The sequence below is a fragment of the Pituophis catenifer genome, unplaced genomic scaffold (assembly GCF_029215685.1).
Source record: "Pituophis catenifer annectens isolate HBS135680 unplaced genomic scaffold, rPitCat1.0.hap2 SCAF_1, whole genome shotgun sequence".
In the NCBI taxonomy this organism is placed as follows: Eukaryota; Metazoa; Chordata; class Lepidosauria; order Squamata; family Colubridae; genus Pituophis; species Pituophis catenifer.
Genome location: NW_027256881.1, coordinates 167708974 through 167731014, shown reverse-complemented (window position 1 = coordinate 167731014; position 22041 = coordinate 167708974). Strand labels below are relative to the sequence as shown.

Sequence of the window (22041 nt, the reverse complement as noted above, 5' to 3'; positions counted from 1 at the left end):
GATCTCTCATCAGACCTTGAACAGGCCTACAGCCCCTCCCAAGGCCCATTCGCATGTGCAGCAGGCACCCAAAGGGACTAAAAAATGTGGCAAGCATGCCTCTGAGGCGTCTCGGCCCTCAACCTCCCAGGCCTCAAATAAGTTGCCTGCCACCGACAAGGATGCCCAGAGAAGGCATCGCACCCTAGAAAGGCAATTTGCCTTGGCCCAGTAGAAGGCCCAGTCCTCTGCCAGTCAGGGATTGGCTCCATTTGACTCAACAGCCCCAGCATCTACTACAGGGCCTCAGACCTTGCCAGAGGAATCCCAGAGTCGGGATTCAGTAGCAGGCATTCCGCAGCGAGCTGATGTTGCATGCTCTAACGCGGTACTACTTTCACTGCCAGTCCGCCCGGGGGTGGCCCCCACCACCCAATCATCCACATGACAATCTGCCCCGGAAGCCACGTTTACGTCCACCGCTGCTGGGCTTCGCGTGGGGGAAGGGGTACAGCCGTGTCTCCTTTTCGACATACAAACACTGGTTACTGAAACTATCTCCAGATTTATAGTTGCTGGAGCTTCTCAGGGTGTTCCATTGGCTGGTTCACAGGCAGCTGCCAATTGTCGATCCATGATACACGTGGATCGCCGTCCAGACTACTCCTATCAACAGGATTCCATCCATAGCGAGGATTCCTTATTGGATGATGATGACAATAGGGAGATGGAATTTTCTGATGACGACGGAATCTTTCCGGACAGACCACCTGTTACATGGCTCTTCCGGCCATCTCTTTTTAAGTCCTTATTGCATAAGGCTAAGATGACAACTAATCTGGAGGCTTCGGCTGACCAGACCGCTGCGCAAGATGCTGCTCGGCCACATGAGCTATTTACAGTTCCAAAAGCGGAGCAGGAGTTTCTACCCTGCCCACAACTGTTCTCTGAGACTGTTCAACATCCGTGGGGCACTCCAGGTTCCTTAGCTGCGTCGAATGGTCTGGACAAGAAGCTTTACTGCTCAGCCCCAAACCTACAGACATTGCTTCAGCTTCCTACAGTGGACGCCCCGGTTGCCCATTTAACCTCCTCCACCGTGTTATCAAAGGACATCGCGGATGGCCTTCGGACGGAGGACAGGAAGGCGGAACTTGCCTTCCGCAAAACACACCAAGCAGCTGCGTGGGCCGTTAAAGCAGCTATATCAGCTTCATTTTTAATTGCGCCTCGTTAATTTGGCTCCGTCGGGACTTCCAGTTGGTGAGCCGCGGCGAAATGGTGTTGGGTGAGTGACTGCTGCTCCTCAATACCCTTATTCGCCGTGTTTTGGGGATCCCCTCGGGGGCGCGGTGCCCGGAGAGCCCCGCGGACTAGAGAGCGAGCTCGGCGAGCGAGAAAGCGGAGCGCAACGCTGATCGTGAGGCCGGGCAGCTCTGTCGGCTCAACACGCGCAAGTCAGCCTGTCAATGGCTGGCCTGAAGCTGCGGAGGCCAACAATCAAATAGGAAGCATCGGAGATCGGAGGTTACAGTGTGAGATAGATTTAGGCGTTTTGGCGATTTCCCCGCTGTGGTGCAATTGGCCTCTGAAGAGGAGCCGGTGGAGACAAGAGAGAGGTGCTCGGAGAGGGAGTGAGCGGCGATTGCTAGGAGAGAGCTGATCGGGAAGATAAAGTGCCTGACAAGCCGGCGAGGAACTTTTTTTAAAAAAAAAAACCTGAGGTGGTGAAAACACGCGCACAGGGTGAAGATCGGAGAAAAGAATAAGGAACTCAAGGAATACTGTTTTCTTTTTTCTCGGTGAATTAGAGCTTTAGAACGATCGGAGGCTGCTGCTTGGAGTTTGTGGATTGCAGTTTGGAGTTTGTGGATTGTGTTTGTTCAACCTAAAGACCGGAAGCATAGCCATTGCAGAGACTGGCCTGAAGAACTTTTGAAAGTACTGATTCACTGACAGTCCAGATCTAAGAGACATTATTGAGCCTAGGCTGTGACAATCTGCCTTTGTGGAAGAAAAAAAAAAAATCTATATGCACAGTTAACTTTTATATTCTCATATTTACATTAACGTGACTAACTTATAGTATATTATCATATTATTTAGCAACGATATTTCTGATATTTTTATATAGACACTGATCTCTTATAAGTAATATATCAATTGTTTATGCATGCTTTTGATTATCTTCTTAGGAATTAATTAATTAATTAAGAAGTTAATTTTCTACCTCACCTAAATATTTTCTTCGGTGAGTTTTTATAGTGATTATCCAATTATATTGATTCTATCGTATTTATCTAAGCTATTAATAGATTCAGGTTAAAGTCAAGTAAAACTTTTTAGATATAATATTTAAAGGTATAGGACTAGATTGCCAAAAGTGATTGTTGTTTGTTGGAAACATTGAACTATCCTATTATATTAATTTAGAAATTAAGCATTAACTAAAATTTATTAAGAGTTAACTAGAAAACAATAAAGGAGGTTAACAAGGAATTAAGATAGTGCCCCTGAGCAAAAAGTGGTGAGTGCCACTGGATGATTATCTGGAGAAAGATAGATAATATAATAAGAGACCAAAAACTGCTTTTGAAAGAAATGGCAAGCTTGACATCAACAATTGCAAAAACTGGTAAAAAAGTGCCATCCAATCCTACGTTAGCAATGTCATCCCCAGCCACCCAGAAATCAGTAGAAGGTCTCCAGAAAACAGACAAACCCCCAGTAACCCCAACGCTGCAAACGGTACAATCTTCTCTGCTATCAATACAAGAAACCATGCTTGCGATGCAAGAGAAACTATTAAACAGTCATTCTGAATTAAAATTAGACATACACGCACTAGATTCCAAAATGAATGAGATTCAAATCTCTATTGCCAGTAATGAAAATAGAATCCAAAAAGCAGAACAAAGGATTGAAAAAAACGATAAGAAATTGGACATAGTTGACCAAACTCTGTTGGCGCAGAGCAAAGAAACAGAAGACGCCCTGATACAACTCGAGATGGATAAGGCCTCGTTTTACCTTCGATTCCAAAACATATTGGAAGACAAAGAAGAGGACCTAGGAGACAAGATGGCCGAGTTGATCACGGAGACCCTCCAACAAGATAAGCAGGAAATAATCCGAGAGATTGACGAGGTGTACAGAGTTCAAACAAATTACGTGAGAAGAAATAGGCTCCCTAGAGAGGTTCACGTTCGGTTCGCTAGAAAAAAGGTGAGAGACATTCTGTACAATATAGCCCGGGAGGAAAAAATTATCTATGGGGGAAAAGAAGTGAACATCTTAAAACAAATCCCAAGGAGAGTGAGGGAAAGGAGAAAAAACTACAGATTTTTGACAAATCAACTAAATAGGAGAAGCATAATATTTAGGTGGCTCTTGCCAGAAGGAATGTTAATATCATGGCAAGGGAGAAAAATTAAAATTGACTGTTTAAGAGCTGCCCAAGACTTCCTAGATCAGTTAAAGGGAGGAGAAGAGGAACAAATTAGTAAGGAGGAAAGTGAAACAGCGAATACGGAAGAAGAAACATCTCAAGAACAAAGCACAAGGGAAGAGATAGAAGAGGAGAAGAAAAAGGAAGACACAGAAGAAAAAGGGAAAAAAACTAGACCAGTAAGAGCAGTAACCTTAAAGGTAAATAAGAACTAGAGACCAGAGACCAACATCAGGAATGAACGATACAAAGATCTTATCGTTAAACATTAATGGCTTAAATGATTATAAAAAGAGAAAGATAATATTGTCTAAACTGGCGAAACAGAATCCCGATATAATCTGTATTCAGGAGGTGCATATAAAAAAAGATGAAGCCAACTATCTAAATTATACCAAATTCGGTAAAGTATTTGTTTCACTAGCTGAGAAAAGAAAAAGGGGGGTTGCTATTTACGTCAAGAAAGAAATAGAAGCAGAATGTAAATATAAGGATGAAAAAGGGAGAATACTAATAGTAGAAATAATGAGAGGTAATTCTAAGATGTTATTGGTAGGGGTCTACGCCCCAAACAAAAAACAAGGGAAATTCTATCGGAAATTGCATGAACAGCTTGCAAAATGGGCACATAATGAAATATGCATGTTAGGGGATTTTAATGGAATTGTTGACCCAAATAGAGACTATAAAAGTGATATAATTAAAAAGAATAAAAGATCTCCCTTACCAAAGACCTTCTTTGATTTGGTGGACGAGATAAATCTAATAGATATGTGGCGTACTTTACACCCCCAGGATAGACAATTTACATTCTACTCAATGCCGCAGAACTCGTGGTCCAGAATAGATATGGTCTGGGCTATCAGGAAATTGGGTCTGGAAATCAAAAAGGTTGATATGTGTACAAATGCCTGGGCAGACCATAAGTTTCTTGAAGTTAGCTGGCACCACGATACCAAGAGAAAACAACAGAGATGGAGTTTAAGGACCAACCTGCTAAATGATAAAGAGTTTACACTGAAACTGAACGAAGAAGTAAAATGCTTTTTCATAGAAAACGGGAAACAAGATACAGCCAAAGAAATTGTTTGGGACTCCATGAAGGCCTATGTGAGAGGGGTAGCCATCTCGTACACAGCCTTTAAAAATAAGGAAAAAAGGAAGACCAGGGAAGAGCATACCAAAAAGCTATTACAAGCTGAAGATGAACTCCAGCAACATCCGGGAGATGAGGCGATTAAACAACAGTGGTCGATTGCGAGACACAGACTGAATCTATTGGACCAGGAGGAGATGGCACAAAAAATAAAAAGATCCAAACATTATTGCTTTGAGAATGCCAATAAGTCGGGGAGATGGCTGGCTTATAAATTAAAAAAAGAGAAGGAAAAAAATCAAATATTGGTATTAGAAGACTCTCAGGGCAACCTTCTGACGAAGGAAGAAGATAAATTAGAAAGCATAAGAAAATTCTACGAATGCCTATACAAAAATGAAGAAATTGAGTCAAATAAGGTAGAACAGTATTTGATGGAAGCCAGATTACCTCAAATTACAGAAGAAGAAAAGGAAATGTTGAATGAAAAGATCACTATAGAGGAATTAAAAACCGCCCTCTCTAAAATAAAGAAAAACAAAACCCCAAGCCCAGATGGTCTTCCTGGGGAAATATATCTAAAATTTGATGAAGCCCTGAAACTAGAACTATTAGAAATATTTAATGAGGCTCTGGCTGGTATAACAATCCCAGATACCTGGAGGGAAGCGTATTTGACGCTCATACTGAAAGAAGGTGCCGACCCGAAACAGATATCTAATTATAGACCCATCTCCTTGCTGAACGCAGATTACAAACTGTTTATGAACATAATTGCGGAGAGGGTCAAAAAATTTTTAAATCGGTGGATCCACAAGGATCAGAATGGTTTTCTACCAGGGAGACAGATCAGAGACAACTTGAGAACAGTATTGAACACCATAGAATTCTATGAACAACATCCTGAAAAACAGCTGGCCCTAATGTTTGTCGATGCCCAAAAGGCGATTGACAATTTGAATTGGACTTTTATGATTAACCAAATTAATCTAATGGGATTCGGGACGAATTTTAGGAAGATGATCGAGAACATTTACCATAAACAGAGGGCAAACATATTAATGAATGGAGATAAAACTCAGGTATTTCAGATCCAAAAAGGAGTGAGGCAGGGATGCCTCCTATCTCCCCTACTTTATATTCTGGCACTAGAGGTGCTACTTAGAAAGATCAGAGCCAATAAAGAAATTAAAGGATTAAAGATCAGGAAGGAAATATTCAAAATGCAAGCTTTTGCAGACGACGTAGCCCTCATAATAGAAGATCCACTAGAAACCGGTTTAAAATTAATGCAGGAAATAAAGGATTATGGAGAAGTGGCGAGCCTTAAACTCAATAGAAAAAAAACTAAAATAATAGTGAAAAATATGACAGATTCACAAAAAAAGGAATTGGAAGACTTATTAGGCCTCCAGGTAGTTAAGAAAATAAAATATTTGGGAATATGGATCACTGCGAGATTCTCATCATTAAAAGAAGACAATTATATCCCTCTGTTGAAGAAAATATATCAAGACCTAGAAAGATGGAAAAGGCTAAAACTGTCTCTGATTGGTAAAATAGTAGCGATTAAAATGAACATCCTACCTAAAAATCTGTTCCTATTTCAAAATATTCCGATAACCTTAGATAAAAAATTCTTTCTGGACCTGAACAAACACATTAGAAATTTTCTATGGGAGGGTAAGAAATCGAGGATCTCCTTTAAGATACTGCAAGGGAAAAGAAATTTGGGAGGATTTGGGCTCCCCGATTGGGAAATATATCAAAAGGCGGTGAAAATAATTTGGATTAAGGAGTGGATCACGTTACGAAATAGGAGAATCCTGATATTAGAAGGACATGACCTATTGGAAGGATGGCATGCTCACCTGTGGGATACAAAGAACAAGAAAAAATCCTACTTTCATAAACACAAAATTAGGGAGACTCTTATACGCACGTGGGAGGAAATTAGACAGAGAATTTATACTAAGGTACCTAACTGGCTTTCTATTACGGAAGCGTTGGCGGCCCCAAACAGGAGAGACGATTATAAATTGGGCACATATAAAGACATTCTTGATGAAAAGGGGAAGCTCAAACCTTTGGATTTATTGAGGGACCAGGGTTTCAATTTGGATTGGTGGAATTACCTGCAGATTAATTCAAGATTCCAAAAAGACAGAGACCAATTTGGTATAGAAGCTAAATATAGAAATTTTGATAAAATTATTTGGGGAACAGACAAGAAAATGCTAGCAAAAATATATAACTTCTTATTAGATGAGGATAGGGCAGAGATCATAGCAAAAAATCAGCTAAATATTTGGGGAAAAAAACCTGGGATACAGATTAAATTTTAACGACTGGGAGATGGCCTGGAATAGGAATTATAAAATGACGAAATCGGCAACATTTAGAGAAAACCATTATAAAATGTTACACAGGTGGTATTTAGCACCAGCTAGGCTAGCGAAAATGTTTCCCAATCTCTCAGCCATGTGTTGGAAATGTGGAAAAACAGTCGGCACCTTTTATCATCTATGGTGGACTTGCCCAGAGACCAAAAGGTTCTGGTCAAAAATTCGATATTGGCTTTGTGAAATAACGGGACAGGAGATAGTTCTATCTCCAGAAACCTTCCTCCTGGGTATAATCGGAGATGGCTTCAATAACAACAAAACGCAACTCATAATCCAGATTACAACTGCGGCTAGACTAGCCTTTGCGAAATACTGGAAAAATAAATCCATACCCTCAGAAGAAATACTAATAAACAAAATCCTAGAGTGCGCAGAAATGGCAAAATTGACGAGTGAGATAAATAATGAGGACAAATCTAAATATTATGAAGTATGGGGAAATTGGTACAATTGGTTGAAGAATAAGACAAAAACATGATTTTAGGATATGACTTGTTATGCACTCGAAATACGAGCTATATTGCATAGAATATTGTACATTATATTCTTTTATAATGGAAAATTTAATAAAGTATATTTAAAAAAAATAATAATAATAATTTGGCTCCGTCAGCTGCAAGGCCGTCTTCCTCCCGATGACACAAGGTTCCACCAGGACATTAGTAAATTGGTGGCGGCCACGGAATACTCTGCGGACGCATCTTTGGATGCAGCTAAGTTTGCTTCCCGTGCACTAACTTCAACGGTGACTTCTCGCTGCCTCCTTTGGTTACGCAATTGGAGGGCGGATATTAAGTCCAAGTGACAGCTTGCATCGGCACCATATAAGGGATCCAACCTATTTGGTGAAGCATTGGACCCAATATTGGTGGAAAACAAAGATGAGCGGAAAGTAATGCCTTCCTCGTACAGACGGGCTGATCGCAGTTATATGCCTTATAATCAAACCAGCCCTTTCGGACTGACACCGGATCCAGCGGGTCCTACTCTACCCTATGCCTAGTCCTTCGAAAGATCTTCCGACAGATCTTCCTTTTGGGATCGAGGTAGGCGCCAAACCCCAGCCAAGCCTCCATTCAGAAGGACAGTTAATAGGCCCTTCAGAAGAGGCAAATGACTGTCAAACCATTTATCCCATTGGCGGTCGTCTCCATCATTTCAGAAGCCAATGGGAGCTGTCCACGACAGATGCCTGGGTCCTCCAAATGGTGAGGCTGGGACTCACCCTGGAATTCCACTTCAGCCCTCCCAACCGATTCATTCAATGCCCGGTTTTGGTCAACCCAGAGAAAAGGAGGTTGATGAACACAGAAATCCAACACCTTCTGGACATCTACGCCATAGAGCCAGTTCACACAGAACACCAAGGGACTGACTTCTACTCCATCTTTTTCCTGGTGAGCAAAAGTTCCGGGGGCTGGAGAGGGATCTTGGACCTCAAGGAATTGAACAAATTTATTGTGTACCACCAATTCAAAATGCAATCCCTCAAGTCGATCTTGGGTTGCATAAGACACGGGGATCTGATTACTTCAATAGACCTCAAGGAGGCCTACCTTCACATTCCAATTCAGACACCACATCAAAGGTTTCTGCGTTTTGTGTATGCCAATCGGCATTTTCAATACAGGGCCATGTCATTTGACCTGTCATCGGCCCCCAGGACCTTCACAAAATTACTGGCAACTGTGGCGGCCTCCCTCAGGCAGATACCCATCAGAGTGCTCTGTTACTTGGACAACATTCTAATCTTGTCCTCGACCAACCAAGCCCTGCGGGATCTAATCATGGTGAGACAAACCTTACAACTACACGGCTTTTCCCTGAACCTGGAGAAAAGCCAGCTTCATCCAACCACTCGCATCCTCCATCTGGGTGCTGTGATAGACTGTCCAGGGCCAGGTTTTTATGTCTCTGGATTGCCGCCGCAGTGCGAATCCCTGGTGCTACAGGTTCTTTCGCTCCAGTCTGTGCCTCTGATCCTCCTGTCGCGGCTGCTCGGGAAAATGATCTCGTGCATTGCTATCATCCCTTGGGCAAGATTTCATTCCCGTCTGTTGCAGTGGTACCTTCTACTGTACCAGAGAACCTGTCACAGCAACTCCACGATGCGGGTTCAGCTTCCAGCGACTGTACGTCTGTCCCTTTGCTGGTGGACCTCGAGGGCCATGCACAAAGGATGCCTGTTTCAAGAACCTCAGTGCATTACAATCACAACAGATGTGAGCCTGCTTGGGTGGGGTGCCCATCTTCAGTCCCAAGTTGCCCAAAGTTGTTGGTCTCCGGCGGAGTTGCACAACGACATCAACTGGTTGGAACTACAGGCAGTCTGGCTCGCCCTGCATCACTTCCACTCCTCCGTTGCAGGCCAAGATGTACTGGTCCTAATGGACAACATGACCACAAAAGCACACGTGAACCGAAAAGGCGGCACTCGGTACAAGCCACTCATGGAGGAGTTGACCAAACTGCTAACCTGGGTGGAGAAGCACACAATCTCTCTCACGGTGGAACACATATCCGGGTCAACCAATCTCTGAGCAGATTGGTTAAGCAGGAAGCAGATAGATCACGCAGAGTGGCGCCTTCATCCTTCCCTCTTCTGTGAGCTGTCCGACTGGTTTGGTTGCCCAATCCTCGACTTGGTTGCGCACCCAAACAATGCTCAGTTGCCACACTTCTTTGCCTGGTTCCTGGGGCCGAGGACTGCGATGCTCTCCGCTGTCCATGGCCTCCGGGCCTGCTCTACGCCTTTCCACCCATCCCGCTCATACCGAGAGTGCTTCACAAGATGCTAGCGGAGAGAGCGGAGGTGCTGCTAGTCGCCCAACACTAGCCTCGTCAGCCTTGATACGCAGACCTAATGAGCCTGTCGGTTGCCCGTCCCTGGAGGATTCCTGGGGACAGGATCTCTCTCAGTCAGGGGGTCATACTGCACCCAGAGCCTCAGTGGCTCCAGTTGACCATCTGGCACTTGAGAGGATCCTCCTAAGGAAAGACAATCTCTCGGAGCGGGTGATATTCACTATTCAAGCTTCTAGATGCGCATCTACAACCAGGATCTACAATGCAACCTGTAGGTCATTCTGTTCGTGGTGTTCTCAAATGCACACCGACATGGCATCTGTGTCTGAAGTTCTTTTTTTTTTAAACAAAAGTTTTTTATTTTTTATATTCAAACAACCAAACATTACACAATCATTACACAATCAATAATCATACATCATTTTATCCCCACCCAAACCTCCCCTCCCCAATTCCCCCCCGACTTCCCAGAGCAATAACAGGATATAGCATTTAACAAACATAAGCTAAAATATGCTAGCTATTACAGAATTCAAAACTCTCTCACACTTGTTAACTCCCATTTTAAAAATTATACTTCAACCTTCCTTTTATAAATTCTCTTATCCCATTTCACATTTGTAAAAAACAAACAAACCATAATCTTATTTTAAACATTTTAAAATCTCTTAATACATTAGCAGAACATTCTCCAAAATATAAGTTTCAAAACTTTAAAAAAGTTATCCATTAAATTTTAAGTTATCCACCTTTAGACTTCAATACTTTAAAACTACCATAAAATTCAGAAGTTATCCAACTTTAATTAAGTTTTAACATCATGAGACAATCTCCAAAATATGACCAGTCTTTCTTTCTTTCTATATTTTTTACCTTTAAACTTCAAAACTTTAAAACTACCATAAAATTCAAAAATTATCCAACTTTAATTAAATCTTTTAACATCATGAGACAATCTCCAAAATATGACCAGTCTTTCTTTCTTTCTCTATATTTTTCCCAGTCCTTCTTCAATAATACTTTCTTCTTCAGCATTGCTCCTCCCCCTGCTCCAACTTTAATTATATCTTTTAAGATCATGAGACAATCTCCAAAATATAATAATAATAATAATAATAATAATAATAATAATAATAATAATAATAATAATAATAATTATTATTATTATTATTATTATTATTTTATTTCTATACCGCCCTTCTCCCGAAGGACTCAGGGCAGTGTACAGCCAATTTAAAAACACAAGACACAACAATGATTAAAAATTAAAATAATTAAATAGATTTGGCCGATTTAAAACCCCAAAAATTTAAAATACCCCAGTTTAAAATTATTATGTTGATAGCCCGGCCTGGCGGAACAACAGGGTCTTCAATGCGCAATGAAACACCCGGAGGTCGGAGATCTTACGTATTTCTGGGGGCAGTTCATTCCACAGGGCTGGGGCTCCCACAGAGAAGGCCCTCCCCCTGGGTGTCGCCAGCCGACATAACTTGGCTAATGGCACCCTGAGGAGACCCTCTCTGTAGGAGCGGACTGGTTGGTGGGTCGGCTATTGGTGGCAGAAGATGGTCTCGAAGGTACCCGGGTCCTATGCCATGGAGCGCTTTAAAGGTGGTAACCAACACCTTGAAGCGCACCCGGAAGACCACTGGGAGCCAGTGCAGTTCACGCAGGAGCGGTGTTACATGGGAGCGCCACGCTGCTCCTGTCACTACCTGCGCTGCTGCATTCTGGACCAGTTGGAGCCTCCGGGTGCTCTTCAAGGGGAGCCCCACGTAGAGAGCGTTGCAGTAATCAAGGCGAGAGGTTACGAGGGCATGAGTGACTGTGCACAGGGAATCCCGATCAAGAAAGGGCCGCAACTGGCGGATCAGGCGAACCTGACAAAAGGTCCCCCTGGTTACAGCCGTCAGATGTTCCTCCAAGGACAGCTGCGTATCCAGGAGGACTCCCAGATTGCGAGCCCTCTCTGTGGGGGCCAAAGACTCACCCCCAATAGTCAGTGATGGCCCCCAATAGTCAGTGATGGCTAATTTGAAATGTTTTCTTTCTCTGAGTAAGAAAAAGTGAACGACTCACCTGGCTTTGCATCTTAAGACAGGACTAGAATTCATAGTCTCCTGAATTCTACCTTGGTGCCTTTAAACAACTACACAAAACCAATTCTATTATGGTTCATGTTGTCCAAAATTTTGTGAAAGAGAAAAACCCTATTTTGCTTCTCCCTATTTTCTAATTCTTACCAGTAAATTACATTAACAGAAGCATCCTATTTTTTAAATTACTTAAATGGGATTTGGAAAACAGCTGGCATATTAATGTTTAGTGTTGGAGTGTGGCTCAGGATGGGATCCAATATAAAAATACATACAGTCTATAATGGAATCAAGTGAGCGAGTTTATTTTGGAAGCTTTGATACCTATACTAATGAAGTGATGTGATATAATATACATGCAAAAGTATTAGAATTAAAACTAGTATGTGTTTCTATGTATGTACAAAATAGGATAAGAAATATAAGAAATCAAGTCTTATTTAATTTTTTCTCCCTCTCAAATCTCTTTTGCTCACTTTCTACTTATAATTTATAATGGCTTCTTCTCTTTCTCCTGAATGTCTATTGACTTTTCTCCTGGATGTCTTTCTGCCAAACAAAGTCTTTAACTCACTCAAAGTTCTATTGTTCAACATCTGAATCACCGTACATATAACATAGTCTACTTTCCTGGTGTTTCTGTACTCTCATAAGCTGCAGGCTTCTCCTCCTGTCTCTTCATCCCAGAGCTAGACTCTCTAGACTTGACAGACAGGGTTCTTCTTCCACTCCACATTAGCTAAGTAATGTTTCCTCCATCAGAATGTCCGGCAGTATCTGAAATATAAAACCCCATTTTTCTGCTCTTCTTTTTTATATTTTTTATAGCTAAACTGTGTACATGCCACTTTACAGTGCATTGTCTCCTTTATCATCATTGTCTCTTTTCCTCCCTATGTGTTCTTGGTCTTGTGCTTCCTCCCACTCCACCCAAAAATTCATGACCTTGGCAGTTTTCTCCAGCTAGGCACTTCACCCTGTTGCAGTGATAAGATTCCAGGCTAATATGATATGCCTAATTATTTTATATTCTACTATTTTACCTCAACTATGACTGACATCTGCAGACATACATAACTAAGTATACCAACAAATAACCCAAACTTGCAAAGGTGAAATCAGGAAAGCTAAGACTCAGAATGAAGTGAGTCTTGCAACAAATGTCGATGATGATGATGATGATGATGATGATGATGATGATGATGATGATGTTTCTTTCAACATATAAAAACAAAAAACGTTGTTTTTTTGGAAACAATTGGTCCACTAATGCAAGAAAATGTCAGGGAAGTAACGGGCAGTAGAGAGAAATCATTGCTGCTTAATTCATTATTTGCATCTGTCTTCATGCAAAAATAAAATAGTCCACAATTTGTAATCAAATAATTATTCCAACATCTTTTCCACAAATGTTATTTAGAATGTATGTATTCCTCTCCCATCCCCAACCCTGTATTTTTTTTTATTGCAAAAGTTTTACAATTACATTTTCACCCCTTTCCCCCCCCCTCAACCCACCCCAACCTTCCCAACCTCCCTAACCCTCCCTAACCCTCCCCTCCCCCCGGACTTCCACACAGTATACTCATATCAAATAAAAAAAAAACCCTTTATATAAAACTTATATAAAACTTGAACCCCTCCCTCTCCCTTAATTTTCTTTTTTATCTTCATTACATTAACATATTTCTATCTTAATATATCATTTTCAAATAAAAGCTATTTGATACTTCCTAGTTTGGTATTTGTTCTGAACATAATCTATCCACTTTCTCCATTCCCATTCATAAGTCTCTTGTGAACAGTCTTTTAGATATGCTGAAATCTTTGCCATCTCTGCAAAACTGGCCATCTTCATAGTCCATTCCTCGATAGTGGGCAAAGCTTCATTTTTCCAATATTTACCTATCAATAGTCTTGCTGCTGTTATCATATACAATATCAGCTTTGTTTCACCCAATGTAAAACCCTTAACTATACCCAGTAAAAACAGTTGTGGAGAAAAATGAATTTTTTTCTTTAACACATTCTGCATAACCCACCAAATTTTTATCCAAAAAGCCTTAACTTTCCTACAAGTCCACCAAACATGATAATATGTAGCATCTAAACAGTCACATCTCCAACATTTTGGCTGAACATTAGGGTACATACACGACAATTTTTTGGGGTCTAAATGCCATCTATAAAACATTTTATAAAAATTTTCCCTCAAATTTTGCGACTGTGTAAATTTTACATTCTGAACCCAAATTTTTTCCCATGTTTCCAACATCACTGGTTCTTCAAAATTTTGTGCCCACTTAATCATACAATCTTTGACTAATTCAGTTTCTGAATCCCTTTCTAGCAAAACATTATAAAGCCTTTTAATATGCATTGGACCTTTCTCTTTTATATGTCTAACCAATTCTTCCTCATGCAACATAATACCAGTTTTTTGATCCTCTTTCCATCTCAATTGCAATTGATTATATTGCAGCCAAGTTAAATTAATCCCTTCATCCAACAGTGTCTGTAGTGTTTTCAGCTGCCATCTGCCCGCATCTGTAAAAAGAACCTCTTTGTATAAAACCCCCCCGAGTGACATTATATTTGTATTCCACAAAGTATGACCAAGATCCAGCCATAGCGGTAATTTATAATCCCATTTGAGTCGGTGCTTCTTCCAAACTCTCATCAAAGAATCTCTTAGTATATGGCTTTTAAATACTTTATCCACTTTGTTATCATAAAATAAGTAAGCATGCCATCCAAATTCCAGATCAAAACTTTCTATGTTCAATATTCCAGTCTTTTTCCTTCCAAACCAATCACTTGTTAAAGTCAAAGCTGCTGCATCATAATATAACTGTAGGTTTGGGAGTTTAAGACCTCCCCTTTCTGGAACATCTTGCATAATTTTCAATTTCACTCTCGTTTTTTTCTCGTTCCAGACAAACTTATTCACTCCAGTTTGCCACACTTTCAGTTGTTTATCACTTTTAAGCACCGGAATCATTTGAAACAAAAAAAGAAATCTCGGCAAAATGTTCATCTTAACTGCTGCTATTCTTCCAAGTAGAGATAGCTGCAGTTTTTTCCAAGTCTCCATATCTTTTTGCAACTCTCGCCACAACACCTCGTAATTATTTTGAAACAATTTCGTGTTTGATTCTGCAACCTGAACTCCTAGATATTTTACCTTTGGTACAATCTCAAAACCTGCCCTCCTTTCAAGCTTGTGTTTACGATCTTGTGTCATATTTTTAACTAACATCTTAGTTTTTTTTTGATTCAGTCTAAAACCTGACACTTTACCATAGTCTTGTATAATGTCCTTCATCAGGATTATTGATTCCATTGGCTGTGTTAGGGTAACAACCAGATCATCTGCAAATGCCTTTATTCTGTAATCCTCTTGCCTTATCATTATACCTTTCAAGATATTAGAGTCCCGTATTGTATTTAACAAGACTTCTAGTGTTAAAATAAATAAAAGTGGGGACAGCGGACATCCCTGTCTTGTTCCTTTTTCAATTTTAAACTCTGTTGTCCAACTTCCATTAATAATAATCTGTGCCTTTTGCTCTTGATAAATTGCTGAAATCGCCTGTATAAATTGATCCCCAAAGTCCATCTTTTTTAAAGTCTTTAGAAGAAAATTCCAATCCACTCTATCAAAGGCCTTCTCTGCATCCAAGAAAACCAGCACTGCAGAGATCTGTTTATTTTTCTCAAGAGATTCCAATAAATCTATTACTTGCCTTACATTGTCCTTCATGTATCTACCCTCAATAAATCCCGTTTGATCATCATGAATCACCTTTTGGATTACTGGCATCAACCTGTTGGCTAACACTTTTGCGTAAATTTTATAATCAGTATTCAGAAGAGATATTGGTCTATAATTCTCCGGTTTTTTAGAACCTGTTTGCTCTTTTGGTATCAAAGATATATAAGCTGTTGTCCATGATGGGGGTATTTTACCCCCTTGTTGTATATTACAAAATAGATCTCTAAGTTGTTCCACCATTTCTACTTGCAAAGTTTTATAATACACTGCAGTTAGACCGTCCGTTCCAGGAGCTTTAGCTGTTTTTAATTGTTTAATTGCTACTGCTATCTCCTCCTCTGTTATAGGATGATTCATTCTTTCCTTTTGTTGGTCAGTGATTTTTGTAACTCTTTTATTATCTAAGTATTTTTCTATAAGTCCATTCTGCACATCCTCTTTGGCATATAGTTTAGTGTAATAGTCCACAAAAGCTTCTTTAATTAATTTTTGTTGAAAAATTTCTTTCCCTCCAATATCAATACTATCAATAGTCCGTATACTCTGTTTTTTCCTCAATGTATAGGCCAACCATCTGCCCGGTTTATTGGCATTACAAAATGTATTATGCTTCGCATATTGTAAATTTGTTGCAACTTGTTCCGCCATAAGCATTTGAAATTGGTCTTTCAAGAGTTTTATAGCACCACGTATTCTTTCATCTGTTGGGTTTTTAATAAGTAACTGTTCTTTATTCTTTATTTCTGCTTCCAATTCAAATCTTTTCTTTTGTCGAATCAATCTATGTTTAGAGTTCATATAAATAAGCACCCCTCTCATATAAGCTTTGCTTGCATCCCACACAATTTCAATTGGGGTACCTTTATTCAAATTTATTTCAAAAAATTCTTTCAAGTGCTTTTTAAGTTCTATTATATTTTTTTCATATCTGAACAAGTTCTCATTTAATCTCCAAGAACATCTTTCTTGCCTGTCTCAATTTCTATCCATACTGGGCTATGGTCAGTCAAAGTTCTTGGAAAAATCTTTGTTCTTTTTGTCTTGATAAGTAGATCATCTGACAACAAAATGAAGTCAATCCTAGAGAAGGATCTGTGTCTGTCAGAAAAAAAAGTGTAGTCCAATTCATTTGGATTATGTATTCTCCAAATATCTTTTAATTCCAGGTCTTCTTTCATATCAAAAAAGGTTTGTGGTAATCTAATCCTGGACTTCGCCAAACTCTTTTTGTCTAATTTAGAGTCAATTACTCCATTCCAGTCTCCCATAATTAAAATAGATCTGTAGTCCCATTGCAGTATTTTAGTATGTAACATTTTATAGAAATGGTCCTGTTGTTGATTGGGAGCATAAATTCCAATCAGAAGAATTTGGCCATTTGCTGTAAGCAACTCAATTGCCACAAACTTTCCATCTTCATCTGCTTCTATAACTTTAGCTGTTAACTTTTTATTTACATAAATAACCACACCGTTCTTTTTTTGCAAAGTTGAAGATATAAAATGTGTTCCTAATTTGGAATTTATCAAATAATTTTGATCTTGAGTTGTGATATGCGTTTCTTGTAAACAAATTATATCATTATTAAATTGTTTCAAATATGCAAATAATTTCTTCCTTTTCTGTGCTAAATTCAACCCATTCACATTCCAAGATAAGCACTTAATCGTCATCTTTATCTTTCTGGAGCAAAGAGCAGAATAACCGAATATCTTCCAGAATCTTCGGTCTCGCTTCCCCCATGGCTCCAGTCTCTTGTGTAGTACTCTTAGCTCCCTTTTTATCTTGTCTTTCCTGTTGTTGCTTTTCTTTAAGTTGCTTAGATTTAGCTCGAGTTATACGCTGATCCTTGACTTCAACCATCCGAATCGGGTCCAAAATTGGAGAAGATACCAACAAAGGCTCATCCAAAAAACCTCCTTCAGTGCCCTGCATTTCCTCTGGTTCCTGCTTAGACTGTTCTTGCAATTCTTGTTGAAGTTGCTTCTTATCACTCTCCTTAATCTCCAGAACTGTAGATGTACGTGGAGATGGTGTACTTTCTTTAAGGATAGTAGTATAAAAATGCTCCGCCTTCTCCACGGTATTCAAACGATGTCTTTCTCCCTTATATCTCAAAATTATACCAATTGGGGCATCCCACCGAAATGGTATCTGTTGATTTTGCAGTTCTTTAACAAGAAAGCCAAAATCTTTTCTGGTTTTCAGCATTTTAGGTGGTAGTTCTTTATAAACTCCAATTTGTGAACCCCCCACTTGCACAGTAGTATGAAAAGATTTTTGCAGGATATCATTTCTTATTGCTCTGTCCGTAAAATATATGACCACATCTCTAGGCAATTGTCTTTGTCTGGCCACCCAAGAATTCACTCTGTAAATTTTATCTATTTTGAAAAAAACCACATCAGGATTAATTTTTAAGATCACAGCCAGAGCCTCAGCGCAGACCTGTCTCAAATCCTGTCTGTCATCTTCTCTGATCCCTCGAAGCCTTATTGCGAATTCCATTGCCCTGAATTGCATCATAACAATTTCGTTTTCAACTCTCTGCATTTTATCATCAACATCAGAAATTTTATAATCATTGTCTTTCATCTTAACATTGACTTCTGATTTAAATTCTTCCACTTTAGAATCAACTTTAATAATAAATTCTGCAAGGCCAGACGCCACCTCTGATATTTTTTTGGTCACCTTGTTTTGATTCTGTTTCACCATGTCTTTAATTTCATTAACTTCCTGCATAATTTCCTGTTGAGACTTTTGGAGTTTATCATCTATTTCCTGTTGGGATTTTTGAAATTTATCATCCAAAGCTTTAGAAATAAATTCTTTTAAATCTCCCACATCAAAATCTTTTTTCTGAGTCTGTAACTGTTGAGCAGGGGGAAGCTGCGTTGCATGTTTATGTGTGGGGGATCCCCCCCCCCCTGCTGCCTTCCCTTCTTGCTTCTTTGAGGCCATCCTGCCACGTAGACTAGTTTTTCTGAAGAGGGAAGTTGCTTTTCCTTTCCCACCTCCACAGAGACTTCTAAAAAAGTCCCCCAGATTTAATCAAATAGGAACTGAAGTAAAACAAAGTCAAGTATTAAAAAGGGAGAAGTTTTTCTCTTGTTTCTCTTATTACAAGCGAAGCAACTTTGTAACAACTTGGTAACTTTGTAACAAAGCAAGATGACTTCACCAATCCACACTCGCTGGCTCGTTAACTCTAAAGCCGAGCGCCATGTTTTTTCAGATCACTTTCACTCATTCGCATTTTTTCTCAAGTTAAAGAATCAACAAAGCGCTATACTTGCAATTCAGAGTTTCAGAGTCCAGGTAAATTTTCGCTGCTTATTGAGGTTGGTTTCTTTTGCTTTGAATGTTTCCTGCAGCTGGCTTGTTCTGCAAAGGCAGAATCGTCCCACGCCGCCCGGAGCTTCAGCAGGTTGGGAGGGAGCCGCGCCTGTTTCCTCCCCAGAAACAATTCCCTGGGGGGTTACAGGGGCTCGACCTGTGCCCTGCGATCTCTCCTCCAATAATCCTGTGGATTTTGAAATTTTCGAGCCGCTTCTCGATCGCGAAGCGGCTCTACAAGCGGCGGGGCTGGCGGTCCTTCAAAGGGCACCGCCGTCGCCGAAGACGAGGAAACCGGAAGTCCCCCAACCCTGTATTGATGTATTTGATTTTAGCAAGGAAATGTTTTGTCTGTGTGGAATTCTAGCCTGTTTCTCTTGTGGGATTGTTTTCATCTTTTTCTTGTTCTAGGTATTAACTATCTGCTGCTATTAACAATTTTCTAATCTACACACTTGATAAACATTCCCTTCATGTATTTATCCAAAGTATTAAGAAAAACATTAATTAGAGGATCTAGGATTAGTAACTGCAATGCCCTGTTCAAAAGAATTCTCCAATGAGAACGTGGATATAATTTTTCAAGCCGTCCAGTCCATAGGCTGCTAATTAACTTGCCTCATATCAAATGCCTAGCTGAAATCTGGATATATTGTGTCTACAGCATTCATAGAATCAGTTACAAATTTTATGTCATTATAAAGAGATAAAATCATTCCTCCAAGGTGTTTAGATAAAGTTTTCTTTATTTTTTTTCCTCTTTTTTTTTTTTTTTTGAAAATAAGGGGAATATTTGCTTTTCAGTCATCTGGTACTTTAACAGTTTTCAGGATTTCATATACCTTGAGTTCTAACTTTAGTTGGGACTAGAATTGCTGTCACTAATTACGTGGTTATAAAGCATGATGTCATGTGATCATAGCAATGGCAGTCCAGGCAGCCCTAGTTGTTGTAATTCCAGACGTGCAGGTTCGAAAGCGAAAGGATCTCAGGCAAAGAATGTGGAGGTGCCACAGGGAAGTGGGGGAGTTTCTGGAAGGCCCAGTGGATACTACACATGAGTTGGGGAGGAGGTGCTGCAATGTGGTGCAAGCTCAGAAAAGAAAAGGTCAAGGTCAGGAAAAGGTGAAAGAGGGAAAGAGTGTGGGAGCATAGGGATGCTGAGGAAAGATAATGTGGGATACATGTCTGTGTGCAAGCAAGCAATGGGAAATTGGGGAAAGAAGATGTGGGATGTGTGCAAGTACAGGGCAGCCAGGGAAAGAGGGCATGTGGTGCATGCATATATGTGAACACAGGGAGGCCAGAAAAAGAGAGTGCAGTTGTGTGTATGTGTGCAAAGCGACTGAGGAAAAAGAGCATAGGGTGTGTGAATATCAAAGCAAGGAGGCTGGGAAAAAAGACTTGTGGAGTGTGTGCAAGTGCAGATAGGCCAGAGAATGAGGGCATGGGGTGCTTGTTTGTGTTCCAGCGCAGGGAGTTACATGTATTCTATTAGTTTAATGTGCATTTCTTTTATGTAGCTTTCCAGTGATGAAGCTGTTCAGAAAATACTTGCTGAAGAAAAAACTATTAAAGAAAAGACACTATCTTCATCTAAATCTCAGAACACAGAATCTAAAACAGAAGAATGTAGATATCATAAAGAGGTAATTTAAACAACCTATTTATTAAAAAAAATAAACATATAGGGTTCTATATATTGATTAAAAAAACCAGGGAAGTTGTTTTGTTTCTTTATTTACTGGATTTCTGTGCTGATTCAGTCATAAAAGAAGCTAAGTGATAACTGAGTAAACTCAGGTTAAAACAAAATACATAAGAAATATAAAGATGGTCCTTGATTTACAACAATAGTCGAGCCCAGAATTATGACTTTAAATTGTGGCGGTCATTAAGCAAAACATTGATGTAGTCATCTCATTGAACAACCACAATCCCTGATCTCCTGGTTGTCATTAAGCAGAGCCTGGAATTCCTTGGGGTGAGGAAAGCCCTGGGAAGCCTCCCTAGCTCACATATGGCCTACCTTGAGCCTCCCAAGACCTCCTCCATCCTGTGAGGAACCCCATGTTCTGTTTCCTGCACTGTTGGATCTCACAATCTTGGTTCTCCTTCCCTCACATTACCTCTCAGTCCACTTAATGTTTCCAAAGATTGCCTTTCAGAAAGAGAAGAGTCACTATTAGGGAATTCTTGGATTGAGAGAATTGTAGCCACTTTTGGGATGGCACCATGGGTCCTCTGTATAGAAAGGCCATAAAGACAGATTGGCCAGTTCTACCCAAAGGTAATCTTTAGAAAAGGTAAGTGAAGTAAGGCATGTGGGAGAGGCAAGCCCAAGGATTGTGGGGACCCAGCCAGGTGGGAGATAGGTCCAAGCAGGGATAGGGGAAGATGGGTGGGAGCCGCTGTAACATCTCTATGTCACTCGTAAAGATGGGTGAATTGCCAAGTGCCAATATTTTGTTCATGGGATCTTGGGGGCATTGCAGCAGCCATAATTTTGGATACAGGTCATAAGTCCCTTCATTCAGCACTATTGTAATTTTGTTTTGTTTTGTTTTTTTTTTAAGTTTTTTTTTTACACAAACAAACAAACACACAATGTATTTTTTCTGAACAGAGTATTTGCTGGTTCACAAATTTAAACAGTTTTTAGTCATTTCAACTAAATTTACAATTTATATATTCCCTTTTTGCCATAATATTTATTCTTTCTGTTTTTTTTAAACTAATATTACCCTTCATCCTAACCTCTAATCTTAACCAAATTCAATTTTTCCCTATATTAAACCCCTTAAATTTAAAATCTCACAAATATAATTCCTAGTATTCCCTTATATTCCTTTAATATAATCACTAATGTTTACCATTATCAGCTGTTTCAATATCCAACATCTTAATACAAATCAATTAATTATGTGATGTTACAGTCATTCATTTCTTATAAAAATAATAAACCCAATTTTTTTATACCATACGTTTCTTTAAATCTTATTCTAAATAATACAATCCAACATATTACTAAAAATCAGTTAATTATATAGCCAACTTTTCTCTTTATATAATAATAATAAACCAAAAAACTTTCT

At 39.7% G+C, this 22041-nt stretch overlaps 1 protein-coding gene across 3 annotated transcripts in view; it reads left to right on the top strand.

The window, feature by feature from the left end:
• The window catches only part of TRAF3IP1 (TRAF3 interacting protein 1), a 275475-nt gene that overhangs the window by 126554 nt on the left and 126880 nt on the right, over positions 1-22041 (top strand). For all 3 annotated transcript variants that reach the window (XM_070956772.1, XM_070956771.1, XM_070956773.1), the window contains exon 4: positions 20470-20595. In XM_070956772.1, the coding sequence (XP_070812873.1) occupies positions 20470-20595 (126 nt within the window). The remainder of the gene's footprint in view (positions 1-20469; positions 20596-22041) is intronic.